This window comes from Ornithodoros turicata, chromosome 7, assembly GCF_037126465.1.
Source record: "Ornithodoros turicata isolate Travis chromosome 7, ASM3712646v1, whole genome shotgun sequence".
NCBI lineage: Eukaryota > Metazoa > Arthropoda > Arachnida > Ixodida > Argasidae > Ornithodoros > Ornithodoros turicata.
Window position 1 is genome coordinate 20,000,078 of NC_088207.1, and position 16,370 is coordinate 20,016,447.

Below are 16,370 nucleotides of genomic sequence, written 5' to 3' on the forward strand. Positions count from 1 at the left end.
ATGTTTATCGACATTGAAAGTTTCGGTATCTTCGCATCACTAATATGTGCTCCTGCGTACTGCCGGGGTTTGATTACGGATATACGCTGCTCGGAATAGCCTAATGCCCTCACTGGCCGTACACTTTGTGAACATGGGAGGCAAGTTACCGATACAAATCAAAACAATTAAAAGGAGGCCAACATAATTTTTGTTTGTGCCACCAGTGCCGCAAGCTGCACATCGTATTACTACCAATGTTTAAAAAATAGCAGGGAGGATCGAGTTGTTTTTCTGCATTGTTGTACAATTAGATGTGCGGAGCCATGATATCAGAAATATATCATGATACCAGCAAGAAGGAGGACAGGAGCTTGAAGAAGTTGATGAAGTCGCCCTTTGAGCATATCAAGAGTACATGTTACGTGAGACACGCTGAACGATTTAAATATCAGAGTAATCTAAACAATGAAAAAAAACAAAACAAAGAAAATGAAAGTTTCTTTCGGTCGTTTCTCTCAGTGGGGCACAACGCGCCTTTTTTGTATGAAATGATATACTACAGATGGCCTGATGCAGACATACAAGTGTTGAATAGGAACGTCCTCCATTCTCCAGGTTTCAATGCACGCATTATTGCTCTGTCTCTTAGTTTTCCGCGAGAGCAGATATGCTTATTACCCGCTTCGTGCGCCGGACCACATGTTTGAGTGTAAGTTATAATTCTTACCTTCGCTACCTGGGTTATGAAAAACAGTACGTACACGTATAGTCTCAAACGGTGCGCACTGAACAGTGCACAGTGCAGAATTCTGTATACCATAGTGGTGGAAAGTGAGTTCGCTGGCGTCTCTGTGCACAACTGACGACGATCGATGTTCAGTGTGTCTGACGCTCGCTGTAATTCATTCTTTAGTTTGTGAACCGCTTAATTGAACTCAAATGGTAGAGTATGAAGGAATCTAACATGAGTGTGTATCCTTGTATTGACGCCTTGTGGTACTCATTCACCCTGTTTTAGTTTTAGTTCCGTATTTTCCTAATGCGACCAAGAATACTCGAATCGGAGGATATATAGGAGCTAAAGAAGCTTTAAAAAAGGGTGTCACTCAGTTCCTAAAAATCGGCGTTACTTCAGGAAATTATGAAACTCTTCCGAATGCACTCATGCAGACTTTTGACAGAGATATGTGACCGTATGCTTTTCGTGCTACGTTTTTAATTAAGCTAGTTCGCGTAATTCAACTCGAAAAATTGCCAAGCAAGTGAGGTATTTTTCTTCCCGAATTCCGACGGCTATGACCGTAAAACACTATTCCAATCAAAATCTAGTGTTTTTTTTCTCTCTCAATATTTTCAGCCGAAAATGAGTCGCAGGGCGAAGCACACCCGGTGAAATTTACCTTTGTGACTGGAAAATAGTGAAGCTCCCTTATTCCGACCGAAGATCTTGTCGCGCGTTCAGTGGATGGCAGCTGATGATGGACATGCTGATAGAGGTGTTGTATGGTGCGGTTTTATTTTCTTGAACAGGAGGGTGAGTATTTAGACTAAGCCAACAGTTCCGGAAACTTCAATAAGCACGAGCGTGCTTCGCCATGCGAATGATATTCGGCTGTTTGAAAACTTGTGAAAAAAAAACGCGATATTTTGATTGGTTGATTGGTGTATTATGGCAAGAGGCTTCCGAATTCAATACCAAAATTTCTACATGTCCTTGGCATTTTTCGCTGTTTAATTACGCAAATGAGCTTAATCAACGCGTGACACGAATTCTATCGGCCTCAGTCTGTCGCAAGTCTGTACGAGTGTTTGAGGTGGTTTTATAATTTTTTGAAGTAAAACCTACTTTCAGGAATTGAGTGACATCCTCTCGGAGAACACCCCGCATGTACGTAGCAGGACACAGGCTGGCGGTTCTCCGGTGGGTTCCAGCTCATTGTTGTGTCGTGGGGAAGGAACACGATGACAGCCCGTGGAGCCTAGGTCGGCACATTCATTCATGATGGCCTTCACCGAGCTCATTCACCATCGTTTCATAGAGAATGATGTGATGTTGAAGTTCAATGAAGGGCTATGATGTGATGTGATGTTGAAGTTGAAGTTGAATGACCTGTTGTGATTTCTTTTGTCGGAGATATGATACGATCGATGTCAGCATTGTTCTCTCTTTTTGTGATATTATTGTCTCCCCCCTTTGTGGTATCTCAAAGTTATTTTTGCGACATATGGATACGTAATCCTGTGTAATTGATGCAGATATCAGACCTTTTCTTTTTTTTTTTACGTCTACAAACTGGTTATAACGCGGTAGGCCCACAAGACGTGCGTTTCTTGCTGCGTGCGTTCTATCATGTTCGGGACAGCAGCACAGGCCTTGTCCTCGCTGTCCCACACCTATCATGTGTATCTAGAGCTCCAAATAAAAATATTTTGATTTTGATTTTTGATTTGATTTTGATTTTGACGAGATGTGATGGTGAAGCTGAAGTCGAATGAAGGGCTATATGATGCGACGTGGTGGGTTTTGAAGTTGAAGTCGGTGTGATTTATTTGAAATTGAAGTCAGCTTGTTGCATTTGAAGTTGAAGTCAGTGTGATGCGTGTTGAGGTTGGGGTCAGTGTGAAGGGTTTGGAAGTTGGCAGTGTGTGTGATGGGTTTTGAACTTGAGGTCTGCTTGATGGGGTTTGAACTTGAACTCAGCGTGATGGGGTTTGAAGTTGAAGTCAGTATGATTGGTTTTGAAGTTGAAGTCACTGTAGATGAAGGATAAGTTTCGAAGTCCTCTTAATAGGTTTGGAAGCTGACAATGTTTAGTAGATGTCTGACTCTCACGTACGTGTCCTGACTGTTACCAATGCGAGCGCGTGTGAACTGAAAGGCGAAATCGGAGTGCACGGAGCGAACATCAACGCATCGCGTATCGTGTCTGGTCTGGTGCATGAATTTGCATATGCTTGGAAGACTGCCTCGCCCCCTCGTTGTGTATCGGTGGACGCATAGAGGGAAAGTGTTTGGAACGCGTTACTCCGTTGCGTAGTGGGGAGCGTAGGGTTAAATCGTGTAGCCGGAGGCAGCTGTACACAGTGCTAGGTTGGAAATCCAAGCGACAGACGGAGAGGGGATTTGGCGCTCTGCGCGTCGGAGTTATTTTGATTAGATCGTTTGCTCGCAAACAGCTATAATGAAGTTACATAGACACGACGATTCGAACGGTGGACCGTTCTTTTTCAAGTGTAAAGATATAATGAGTTGGTCAAACAGAAAACACTCATTTTCGTGTGTTTCGCATATGGGTGGGGGTTTCGGAACACACTCGACAGGACCCTGCACACAGAATTTATGACCTCCCTTCGGCGACCTCAACGCACTGTTATTTCCCTTTCCCCACCGCTGTTGAAGCACACGAAAGTAAGCGTTTTCTGTATGACTAACTCATTATATCTTTACACTTGAAAAAGAACGGTCCACCGTTGGAAACGTCGTGTGTATGTATTTCAAAATGAATTAAATGAAGTCATGTCAAAATATTCCTTTGGTGGTGCTCTGTGCGAACTTATTTCTTCTGTGTATTAATACGGCGCCGTCTGAATCTTCAAGACCTTCGAGAATGTATATATATATATATATATATATATATATATAAATTGATCGTGCAGTCCCAGCAGAGGACAGCTGTTTCACTCCCGGCGCAGCACGATCTTGGGTCAGCGCTAACTGTGCATCTCGGGGAGTCGACAGTGTTCCACGGTAACGGCGCCACCAGTGGAGGCCGCAGTGGAAGCCAGCAAGTAGATGTGTGGGTTGTCGCGACAAGGGGAAAGGTAGGAGACAACCACACAAGTTGATGGCAGGCGAAAGAATGATTTATTGGCGTGAGCGCCAGATGGTGCGCGCGCGATCGCCGATAAACTTTGTCGTCACGCACCACAACTATCCTCCCCTCCCCCCCCCCCGAAAAAAAAAAAAAAAAGAGGGGTGATGACGATCACCGAGGGTGCTTGAGGATGGGAGGCAGGTGGCGAATAGTGAGGGGCAGAAAGGGTCGACGAGTACCGAAGGGAGGAGCTTGCGAACGGTCAGCCCGGAAGCCAACGGAAGCCACTGGTGCAGCTGAAGGCGGTGCGGCGATATCATGCAGGGTACAGGAAATGGGAAAGCTCGGCTCGACGAACGCCGGCTTAATGCGGTCGATCGAAACGACGTCCGGGTTCGACAAAACGACGATCGAAACGACGTCCGTTCAAGTTGATGGTGAAAGTCTTCTCACCGCGCTTGAGGACCTGATGCGGGCCAGAAAAAGGAGGTTGGAGGGACCGGCGGATCGAGTCTGTGCTGAGGAAGGTGTGCGTGGCACTCGACAAGTCGGGGGAAACATAGGAAGGAGAAGTGGAAACGGCTCGTGTCGGGGTTGCTCGTAAGTCGGCGAAAAGCCTCTGAAGGTGCCGGGGGTATTCTGTAGGGGTCGCGCTGGAGGGTTCCGTTGGTGGGAAGAGGTCTGCAGGCAGGCGTAGGGGCGCACCATAGACAATCTCGGCCGACGAGCAGCCGAGGTCGGGTTTGAGGGCGGCGCGGATTCCCAGAAGGGCGGAAGGGAAGAACTCGCTCTAGCGATTGCGATCGCCGTGGGCCATTAAGGCTTGCTTCAGGTGCCTGTCAAACCGTTCGACCAGACCGTTGCAGGCAGGATGGTACGCAGTGGTTCGAAGTCAGGCGGTTGCTAGGAACTTCGTGAAGGCCCGGAAAAGGTGACTCTCGAACTGCGGGCCTCGGTCGGTGATGATTTCGTCAGGCACTCCGAAGCGCGCTACCCATGTGGCCATGAAGGTAGAAGCCACGGTTTGGCTGGTGGAGTCCTTCATGTGCCCGTCTTCAGGCCACTGTGAAAAACGGTCAACGCATGTAGCGGTAGCCGTCTGAGTGAGGTAGAGGACCGACGATATCCAGATGGATTTTGGACCGACGATATCCAGAGGAACGATCATGGGGGCTGACAGATGCCACGAGACTGCTCTGGCGCTGGATGTCGGCCCTTAGTAAGTCGAAGTCAGACTGAGGGGGCTCAGGTTGCCCCGGGAACGTAGAGCACGCGTTCCTAGGCGGCGGAGAGAGCCCATGACTTGCCGGTGGGGCGAGGGCGCAAACGGAGAGTTGGGCGACCTCCATAATTTTGTCCGCGTGCAGGGCCAACTCACTGAGGGAGAGGGTCGAACCTGTGGCCAAGATCATTTGTACCGCCGAAGGCAGACGCTGGAGGAAAAGTTCCTTCAGAAAATATTCGTCAAGCGTGGCTGCCCGATCGCCGATGTGGCCCTGGAAGTGGCGCAGGAATTGGGACGGTCGTCTGTCCCCGAGGTCGTCGCCTGACAACAATTGTTGAAAACGTCGACGTTCGGAGGCCGTAGTGCGTTTGATGACGGCTGCTTTTAAGGTGTCGTACGGTGTTGTGCCCAGCGGTGCGCACAGAATGTCGGCAACGTCGGAGGCGACCTCAGGTGGTAGAGAGGAGACAACATGCTGGTATCTAGTAGCCTGTGTTGTTATACCTGCGAGCTGGAACTGGCACTCGGTTTGGACAAACCAGATGGAAGGGTTCGCAGGCCAAAAGGCGGCAGCCGAACTGCGACGTGGTTAATGTGGGAAGTGGCTGGTGAATCCTCCATGAGTGAAGCGAAGGGCGTTCGAATAACGTCCGGGTCACCAGTTGTGGGTTGTCGCGCCAGGGGGAAAGGTGGGAGACAACCACACAGGTTGATGGCAGGCGAAAGAATGATTTATTGGCGTGTCTGCGGTCTGGGGGTTTTCCTGGGTTTTCCTCAGACGCTTTCACACATATGTCGGCACAATTCCCTTAGAAGTCGGCCCAGGACGCACATTCCCCAGGGCGTAAGTCGCGACGTTGCCCTTCTGTGAGGCCAACAACGGCGAGTCCTTTCCCCACCACCAGCAGCCGTCCTTCTTGTGTGTAGGGACAACTCTGGCAGTCTTTAATTCTGTGAAGGAAAATGGTAATCGTACCGTGATGCTGCACGTAAGGTTCTGTGAGAAACAAACCTTCTGAAATCATATCATATCAGCAATTCTAGCAATATTCGTACACTCTAAAATCTGTACCTCTTAAAACACCCTTTTATAAGGTACATTTTTGCAAAAATGTGCCCTTTATTTTATGCGGTACGAAAGCGCCTAAAAGGTCCAGCACTTACAAGGTACTGCCGTCTAACAGGTACCCCCGTATAAAGGGTACAGCCGTCTAGCAGGTACACCCGTATAAGAGGTACCGTCGTCTAAAGGGTACAACCGTCTAAGAGGTACAGCCGTCTAACAGGTCCGCCCGTCTAAGAGGTACATCCTTCTAAGGGGTACATCCGTCTAAGAGGTATAGGCGTCTAAGAGGTATAGGCGTCTAAGAGGTACGCCCGTCTAAGAGGTACGCCCGTCTAAGGGGTACGCCCGTCTAAGGGGTACAGTTGTCCAAAAAGTATACAGTCCACACACAACGGAGATGAACATGTTTGTGGTGACATAATCCGTACGTGACGTATCGCACGCACAGGAATGCACGACGCGCATCATGTATTGCGCGTTTACGCTTTGGTGTATCAGTAGTGGTAATATACACTCGCCGAAGTGTGCATCTGTAACATACGCAAAGGTGACCAACGTGTTGCAAGCACATGCGGGACAAAGACACAAGGCAATCTAAATACTGAACCGCCCTTCAGCGATTTTAGCAGCTGCGAAAGTCGTGGCTTTCTGTACGGCTTCGAGAATTCGTTGTCGACCACAACATATATTTGCAGCAGGCCTAACAACTGGCCAAAAGAAGCAGGGTATGTCACGTTTTTTTACGTAGTAAACTGTCAAGCAGCAAAGCAACGAAAACTCAAGCATGCCCGACGGTTCCAGCTGCACAGCCTCTCCGGCACTACACCAAACAAAGCTCTCCTGCCCGAAAAAGAGTTTCGGTCCCGGAGAGACTATACCTTTTCGGGGACGATCTGGAGAGGAACGCGTTAATTAGTTCGTGTTTGTGCCTTCCAAAAGGATTGTCTCAAACATAGGAAGCAGTCCACTTACCGTTGACATCAGGTCATACTTCGAATTTTTTTGGACGTAAGAATACGTCCACATCGACGAACGTCGGCGATTGTTTTTCCTTCATGGCTGAAAAAGCCGCCAGGATGTTGGTCATTTCCGCCATTGCCTGATCAAAGCTTTTGCGGAATCTGACGTCGAATTCCAGTATCAGCTGAGAAACAAATGAAGTGTAGATATTAGAGATAAAACTACGCTGTTGGTTTGAGCAGTAACAGCACAGCAAAGCCTTTCACTTCGCTTAATTTATTTCGATCCTATGAATAATTAGTGCTGGCGAACTACATTACTAACATGACAAACTACACCGCTGCGCCGTTAAGTGAAGACGTCATTCTGACCCATGGGTGTTTTGCCGACTGGCTATTCTTGGTGCCTGACTTTCCAGCAAACTAATGTATCAAGGCGATCAGATTTCGCTCCAGTATAGAATTATAATTTTATTCCTTACCCGGAGAGCTAGATTCGAAAGAATCCATTAGAGGTGGCCATGCCTTGGGGTACTAGTGCTTGTTAATTGACTGATGGGAGGTACAGTGGCGCCCAGACTTGTCTTAACCAGCGGAGCGCATGTCATTGGGCGCTGATAGGCAGCTGGAAGCGAGGTTGGGATGATCCGCTATCACCTGAAGGGAGGGTCGGTACGCACAGCGGATGAGTTCGCGTTTCGGCATCTCCGTTGGGCGTACCGACCCTAATTGATTTGTAAAAGAAAAAAATGGAGATGTTAGTCTCGGGACTGGCTGCTCCAGGGCGCGTTATTCAGAAAAGAAAGGGAAACTACACAAATCTATACACTTTGAAACGGAATGGAAACGGAATGTATGAAAACATCACCACAAAACTTTGCACAAACTTTGCAGTCCACGTGCGAAATTTCAATGCACGAAAAACAAAGAGCGTCGCAATGTGTCACAGAGGTCCGTCGAGACGAGAAATTGCACAAGGGCACCCTCCCTTCAACGGGATAGTGAATCATCCCAATCTCGTTTCCAGCTGTCTATCAGCGCCCGATGACACGCGCTCCGCTGGTTAAGGCAAGTGTACACCGCCACTATATCTACAACGAAAAATATTTCAGCGCTACAACTGGAACGATAACCTTCAGCACTAGTCCAAGCAGGGCAATATGCTGAAAGTCGAGCGCAATAAAGGTGGACGGGTAGGTGGAAAGCCTTGAACAGATTCGTGTAACTAAAGAACACTGATAAGACACATACCGTCCACCTATTGCACTCGACCTTTGAGTGCAGTGTGCTGCTTGGGAGACAAGCCTGAACTAGTACACTGACGTGGAACGCTTCTATGCTGTTACAACCCTCAATACAATCGCATACGTACTCTGGCAAGCTACCGTTCACTACGCTCACCCTACAGATGCACGTTTTGGGAAACGGCATGCACGTAGTTGTAGCGGAGACGAACAACGTCAAAGAGCAACTCACCATGAGCAGGTACACCTTCCCGGTCTTTCCATGTCCCTTAACCGGTCAACTTAACCGTGGGAAGACGGCGGCTTCCTGATCACAAATGACTTTCACACGCGGACGCGGCTGCACTTATAACACATGTTTCTTCCGTAGGATCAAAGGTTCGATTCACTAGATATGAGGCAAGATAAACAAAAAATAAGAAACTGACCCGCCTGAACTCATGAAACCACTGGAAGGGGTTCGTCGACAGCTTATCTGTTCCGGAATGTTATTTTTCCTTTAGTTTTCATGTTGGGCAAACGAAAACCTGCATCCTTCACGGACACACGGAAAGGGTTCAATCTCTTTCTATTTTAGCAATATAAATACCCAATAACCAATAAACATCACATATGCAGAACGGCGTTTTCCTTGCTCACTGTCTAGCCTGTGTTCGTAATATACTTGAAAGAAACTTGAAACAAACTCTTTAGCTGACGACATAGGCAGGAAACGTTTTATCATCAGCCGTGAATGAAACAATCATAGTTGTAAATCAACAGCTAATCTTTATCTCCGAGTCCGTGCGGTGTACATGCATTATCTGACTGCATCGAACCCTTTGGGGCGTTACTTGAACGCAAGAAGTGCTGAAAGCAGCAGAAAGCACAGTAAGATTTTGCGCAAGGGGTACTGCTTTATACAGTACAAGTCACGGTACCTCATAAACTAACGGTGTACCCCATAACTATGCCTGTACCTCATACATACAAAGCGCGATCCTTTGTCTTGCCCAGTACAGCACTGTGCACACTTAACAGTAACACGACCTCCGTACAATCGGTGGCCCAGTAGAAAGTGCGCAATGGTTCCCGACAATGCGAGTTGCAAACATGAAGGTCAGGTTTCGACTTACATGTTTACTACTCGCATTGTGGCGAACCCTTGCGCACATTCTACTGGGGTCACCGATTATACGGAGGTCGTGTTACTGTTAAGTGTGCACAGTGCTGTATCCCTCTTAAAGCAACTGCGGAAAAGCGCGGATGTACCTGATATTTACCAGGTATAGCTCGATATAAGGTACGTTATAAGGTACCGATTTTAGAGTGTAGAAGACGACGAGTCTGTTTCACGCTCTCATTCCTCTCGTTCTTCAGCAGTTCATTGAATGATCTCTTGCCCTTCGTGGTGTGACCACATCGATTTGACTCCACATATTTGGTAATGTGACGCAAGCATCGATATTGCACCAGCTAGCAGGTGTCTTTACTGTGAACTTCTTCCAAACCTTATTGGAGTGTTCTCATGACTAGCGGATTTAAAAAAAAAAATCAGCATATTTAATACTGATGGAACTTCTTCGACAGGGGTCATCAGAAAAATGCTGGTGAAGTTCGTTTGCGCTCTGTTCTTTGTTCTCTACGCTCTCAATATTGTGCGTGCACTGGAGTTGTCTTTGGATGGAAAGTGGACCGCACACAACAGCGGGAACTGTAAGTCTCTAATAATCTCCTAAAATGTGTACATGTATGCTATAGTCAGATCTTAAATTCCATCCTGACTTTTCTCTGTTGTTCTTTTTTTTTATTACCTTTGTGGGACTTGAAAATAACATGGACTTGCGTTTATGACGAAGAATACGAACATGTGCTGACGGGCGATGTGTGATGCATTTTGACACATACCCTGGCGTCAAGACTGAAATGTAACGCATATTGAGAAGTTAGAGCTTAGGGAACGACAACATCCGAGGGAAAAAGCTGTAAACATAACAGCCTTCACCTTCTATTTATAACATATCACATATAACATATCACATATAACATAACATATCACATAACACCTTCTTGTTATACCTCACTTCACTCTTTACCACGAAGGTGGGCTTTCTATAAATGCTAAGCGTTGTAACAGGAGGGATACCAAGGCTTCTACCCTTGTTCGTCATTTTTCTTGTTCGCTCTGCCCAGATCAGGTCCCCCAAGGTCGCCATATTCCCATGTATTTGTTCCTATTCCGATGCGTGCAATGCCGGAGGCCGCCCTTAGATACCCCATTGTTACCAGACGTTGGCTTGCGTTGGATTATAGCGCGCTAAAGATCCAGTTGAAGCACAATCCAAGCCAGGCCAAGTCACCGAAGGAGAAATGGACGACTGCGCCTGCGGCGCCTGGTACGACAGGTACGCTATGTGATGCACGCAGCTGTGCACTAGATCCTTCCGATCGCTCAACACGCTTAAAAAGGGGACCAGAAAGTGAAACACGGCACAGAAAGTTGTTATACGCGTTTTATTTGGACATATAAAGACTAGATTCATTCGCAGAAACAACAAAAACATTTTGCCGCTAAACTTAGCGCGCTGAAGTGATCCGGAACGGCAACAGTGGGGTATCTAGTTGCGGCCTTCTTCGTTGCACGCTTTTCCGAGGTGAGTTTGGGGGACCTGGCCCAGATCGTGCAGCGGTGCAACATCTCGAGTTTTCCTGGCGTTTCCGCAACATGCGGGTTTCGATTCAGCACGTCTCTGCGCAGTGCGTTCCAGGGCGTTATATCTGTACTAGGTATTCCCAATGAATCCGTACTCCTGCCACATACGGCGGCAACCACATTGCATGCGTATAGCACTGGGCTCGACATAACAATCCACCACAATCCACCATAAAATCCGTCCCTGCAATACACACAACGATCCACATCTGAGGAGTTACTGAAATGAAATGCTGAGCCGTTGAAAAAAAAATGCGTCAGACGTTCAAGAAGCCAGACAGCGTCGGGACTTGTTTGTTCACAGAGGTTCACAGAGAGAGTTTGTTCGTTCGAAAGAGGCCACGAACAGAAGGAGCGCTCAGGCGCAGCAGAGGAGTAGGGGGAGCCTCCATCGAACAGCGGCGAGCGCTCGGTTACTTCGCAAAAAACACTGTTAACAAGGGTTTCAGAATCCATAGGTAAACAGGGAAACTGATAATATTGTTACCAAAATAACGAAGCTCCGATGTAATAGTGTGTAATACCAATTTTCACTGTTGCCCGCTGTACAGGGGTTATTTGACACCAGGCGTCGCACCGCTCCGCTCCGCCGCATTTTTCATGGCAAATTAAAAATATTTGTAGCGCGTTGTCGGTCGTATGGTTCCGCATATGGTATTTAGAAGCAACAAAGTCTCTAGTCACATCACCGGCATATCTTACTTGTCTACTGCTTTACAGTACCTTTAAGCTTTCGATCCGGCCTTCAGGTAGATTCCAGGCAACACGCTTCCTAATGCGGACACATGTTGTGTGTGTGCCTTGTGTGCGTTAAAGTTTGAGGGCAGCGTTGTAGCATGGCATCAGGTGCAGAGTATCAACTATATGACCTGCCATTGTTAACATCTGATCGAGGCGAAGCTGTGACAACAGCAATAAAAATATGGCAGGTATAAAAAACAAAATCTAACACTACAAAATAGATATGTATACTTTATAGTGTACTTTTTACCTTTCCTTACTTTCTTTCTTTCTCCCTGTCTCTTAGTGTTAAACCTGTTTCTTCAATGCGCATTTCGGGATGTTTACCCATCTACCTATATGTCCTTGACTTTTCAGATACCAATATATCATCCCAAGTTCCTGGTGGCATATACACAGACCTTCATCGGAATCACATCATAGGAGATCCCTACTATGGCTCGAACGACATTGAGTACCGTTGGGTCGGCAAGGAGAACTGGACTTTCTCTAGAAGTTTTGATGGTTAGTGCACATTCATTTTCAAAGTAGCCTCATTTGCCTGTTTCTGCGTGGATTATAAGTGGACGGGATTGAATTTTAAAAACAAGGACGAAATGGAACTCCTGTACCCACTTCTCCTCCACCCGAAAAGAAAAGCACATGAAGCTACGTCAACACTAGCCTTAGCCTCACCTGCACAGTAAATCATTTTACACCTTTATTTGCTCAAAAAGGTGCACTCTTGTAAAAATACAATTTTCTATTCAGCAAAGGGTGCAAGAACAGCATAACTAAAAGTCTAATATCGACATACATCACGTTTTATCCAATGTCAATCATTAAGGGTGTAAAGTGGGGTGTTGAAACAGGTGTTTAGCTTCTAATACACCTTTTTTACACAACATTTGAATTGGGAATATGGTGTAAAAAATTGTTTTGTTTTTTTGTGAGAGAAAAATTATGCTGGTTTCACAGCTCCGCTCAGCAGGTAATCACATTATAAACCATAACCTGTGTGAAAAACACAGTATTTGACAGGGAGGGGTGTTGGGTATTTAGCTGATACCTTTGACTCGTTGCAAGCGTGGGTGTCAATTGCAAAAACGCATTCCCGTCACCGTTACAAAAGTTTCCCGCCCCACCACATGTAACAAACGTGCCCCAACAAATTGTATTTCAGTATATAACCCATCCCACACGCCAATATAGGCTACTGAGGATGCCCGAGGTGTCTTCAAGCCTCGGCACTCACGTTGGTCCCACACTGTTACCAAGGTAACGAGTCGTGCCTGCGACGCATTGCGCTCCGGTTCAGGTTCTACGACGGAACACGGTTGGAAGTCTGTCGTGTTCAGGGTGGTGCTTGCCATAGAAGCAAGAACGTCGAACTGTATGTCTCGGCATGCTGCCGCACAAGCTTCTATTACACTAGCTATTTGCGAGGGAATATTTGCCAGCAAACAATTCCATCACAAAAGGTGTTTTCAATGGAATACTCCCCTATTAAGGGTGTTTTTGTTTTTAAACGCCTATTATAACTGTGTTTTACTAGGAATACACTTAAGTAAAGGGTGTATTAGAAAACACTCAGCATTTCAGTGTAAAGGCAACACCACAGAGCTTTAGTCGTGACGTTGCCCACCTCTGTCATGTTGACAACGGCGACCTCTTCAGCAGTACCAAAACCACCACATGAAAAAAAAAAAAAAAAGAAAAGACGGCGGGACGCAAACAAGCGTCGTCAATGTATCACATGCTATGTATCAATGCGTACGGCATATGCAGAGAGGGAATGCAGGGCTCCCCGAGCTGCTACAGAACGCGTACACTGTAAACTTTTTCACACCTTTAAAGGTGTGCGCTGTGCACATTCAACCTGGTTGCGTAACATTGCATCTCCAGGATCATATTTTACAAAATTTGGAAAGCATTACTAAAGATCAAGTGTCAGTGCAAATCTTGCTTTCTTTATGCCTTGGATATCGTAGGTACGAGCTAATGCATATATGCATCGCTATCGATAATCGAGCACGCGCAAGTGTCTACAATACTGCTGAACAATGTTGAGATGTTGCAAGACTGAATTTTTGGAGGACAGACAACACTCGAGTAAAGAAAATTTGTGCGAAACCGTGCTCCATTATGATGTTGCCAAAATTACACCTAAAAAGGCGTACGCCATGCACGTTGTTACACCTTTAAAGGTGTGAAAAGATTTAGAGTGTACGGTATAGCACATAGAGCGGACAAGCAACCAGGGGCGCATCGGCTACACGATGACAACATGACCCAGCAGCGAGGGCATGCAAAGCGGCTGCGATGGAACGAGGCGGAGAACCCCCGAAAGTTGTCTACGTGTGCGCGTGCCCTAGAGAATATATAGCCGTCGCATCTCACCCTCATAAGCATCGCGCGCATCTCTATTAATGTTTTTAATCTATCCAATCTTGTCTTATCACCTCCCCCTCCTTATGTTCTCCACTTCCTTTCTTTTCTTTATATTTTATTTTACCTTTATTTATTTTTCTTTCTTTCTTTTATATTTTTGTGGAATAGCAAAGGCCGACATGCCGTTATGCTGACATTTCCTCCCTTTTTTCTTATTTGTTCTAATAAATATATCCCCCCCCCCCCTATCCCTTATTGCAAGTGGACGATAGACAGCTATCGTACTTCTTCGCACGTGGCTGCGAAAAGGCGTGAGTTTTTTCTCTTTACGTTATGTTAGGAATAATTTGGCACATATAATACAAGCAATCCAGCTTTGAACGGTATTAAGCATTTTCATTTTGCCTATGATGTTATTTGTTATTCAGCAGTACTGCGAGCCCAAGCAGGTGCCATTACAATAACCACAAGCAAAACACAACAATACGCAACTAGTAATGGCGCAAGAATAGACGACAGAGGTCTGTGTGAGCAAGGTATGAACGTTATTAGCAAATCCTATTACAGAATCAATGGACACGCTGTTAGACAGCAACCTCTCCCACTCTTCTATAGGTCGGCGAAACAAAGGATATTGAAACCTGTTGCGTTGTGGTTGAGTCTTGCCGACTGATGGGCAGGTGGAAAAAAGTACGTCCTGGAATTAATACCGAGAAGGTTATTACAAATTAGGTTTACAAAATCAGGCTGTGTATTCTTCTTCTCACCTGCAATGATTCTAGATGTGCCCGTTGCAACAGTGCCGAAACGGAGTGTGATTATTTGTATCTTCAATAAATGAATCTAGCGGATAATCTTTGAACGCGTTCTATGTGTATTCTCGCGGACGGATCCCATACAACTGCGACGTACTCTAGTATGGGGCTATGTATGTTATATAGGCCGTTATCTTAACCTTCGGCGCGTACGTCTTAGGCATGCACCTCCTGAGTGAACAAGTCTTCCTAAATGCAGAACTGCAGATGTTCTCAATGTTGTTATTCCAACTTAAATTTGACGTTATGGTTAGTCCCAGATATTTAACCCTGTTAACATTTCGAACCATCATATTGTTAATGTGATAAGTGGACTCTATGACCTGCCTGTTATTTCTTAGTCATGAACACTGTCTTGTTATAGTTCATCTTCATTCTCCACATGTCGCACCAGTCTGCTATCCTTACAAGGTTGCCATTTAAAAGCAATGAGTCATTGGGGGATGAAATCGAGTCTGATAGCACATTCAATTCACCGGATTTATTATATCAACGTATTGACAGCGCTTTCTCCAGCAGGCAGACACACAGTTCGTAATCTTGATAGGTAACCATATTGTTTTAAGTTTCCGAGTAAGTTTTGAGTGAGGGACGGTATCGAGTGCATTTGCCAGATGTAAGAAAATGGCATCTGCTTGTCTTTTGTGATCGATCGCAGCAGCGAAGTCGTGGATTGTGACAACAAGTTCCGTGAGCAGGCCGTTAGTTTCCAGATACGAAATTATGTGCTTCTATAGACTATGTTCGAATAACTTGCAACATGTGCTGGTACATGAATCGGAATACAGTTCTGTACAAGCGTTCTGTGTCCTGCTTTATGAATGGGGACCATCCTTGCACACAAACAAACCGTTGGGCAAAGTTGCAGAATCAAAGGAACAGCGAAAGATTTAGTGCTAATATACTCCGAGACCCAATGCGCATGTTTTCTTGAAAACGCGTTCGGAACGATGTCAGGCCCAGCTGATTTCTTTTCTTCAAGATCTAACAATATTTGGAAAATTCCCTCCTCTGACATTGAAACGTCAGACATTGATGACTCCGCCACCAAACGGGACTGAGAATCATACGACCAGGAAGACTGTATGGAAGTAGGAATTGAACTGGCAAGCAATGACCTTCGGGTCGGACACCAGTTCACTGTTTATCGTGATTTTGTCTAGGCCCTTAGTTGGCGAAAGGAATTTCCAAAATTTATTTGGTGATTCTTTCATAAAGTTTCGCAAGGTGACAGAAAATAATTTTGATCTTGCGTCAGACAATTTTACAGCGAAAAGTGCAGGTACCAACAATCCTGAATTTCTACCTCGTTAATTTGTATGACGGGCAGGACGCGAGGAAAAGTACGGAAACCGACGTCTATCCGAAGTCATCGCAGTGATACCGCCGTCGCCATGGACGTAGGCGACCCGTGTAATGTAGGGTTCAACGGGCCGACGAGGCCGAGATTGTTGGTCAGGC

At 46.1% G+C, this 16,370-nt stretch overlaps 1 protein-coding gene across 3 annotated transcripts in view; it reads left to right on the forward strand.

The window, feature by feature from the left end:
* Positions 1-655: 655 nt before the first annotated feature.
* Positions 656-16,370, forward strand: part of LOC135400294 (beta-mannosidase-like) — a 45,049-nt gene continuing 29,334 nt past the window's right edge. The window contains exons 1-3 of one of the 3 annotated variants that reach the window (XM_064632096.1): positions 656-691; positions 9,861-9,986; positions 12,082-12,228. In XM_064632096.1, coding sequence (XP_064488166.1) covers positions 682-691; positions 9,861-9,986; positions 12,082-12,228 — 283 coding nt within the window. In that variant the 5' untranslated portion in view covers positions 656-681. Of the gene's footprint in view, positions 692-9,633; positions 9,754-9,860; positions 9,987-12,081; positions 12,229-16,370 lie in introns of those variants that run through there. The other 2 variants (XM_064632099.1, XM_064632097.1) reach the window with 2 other exon arrangements.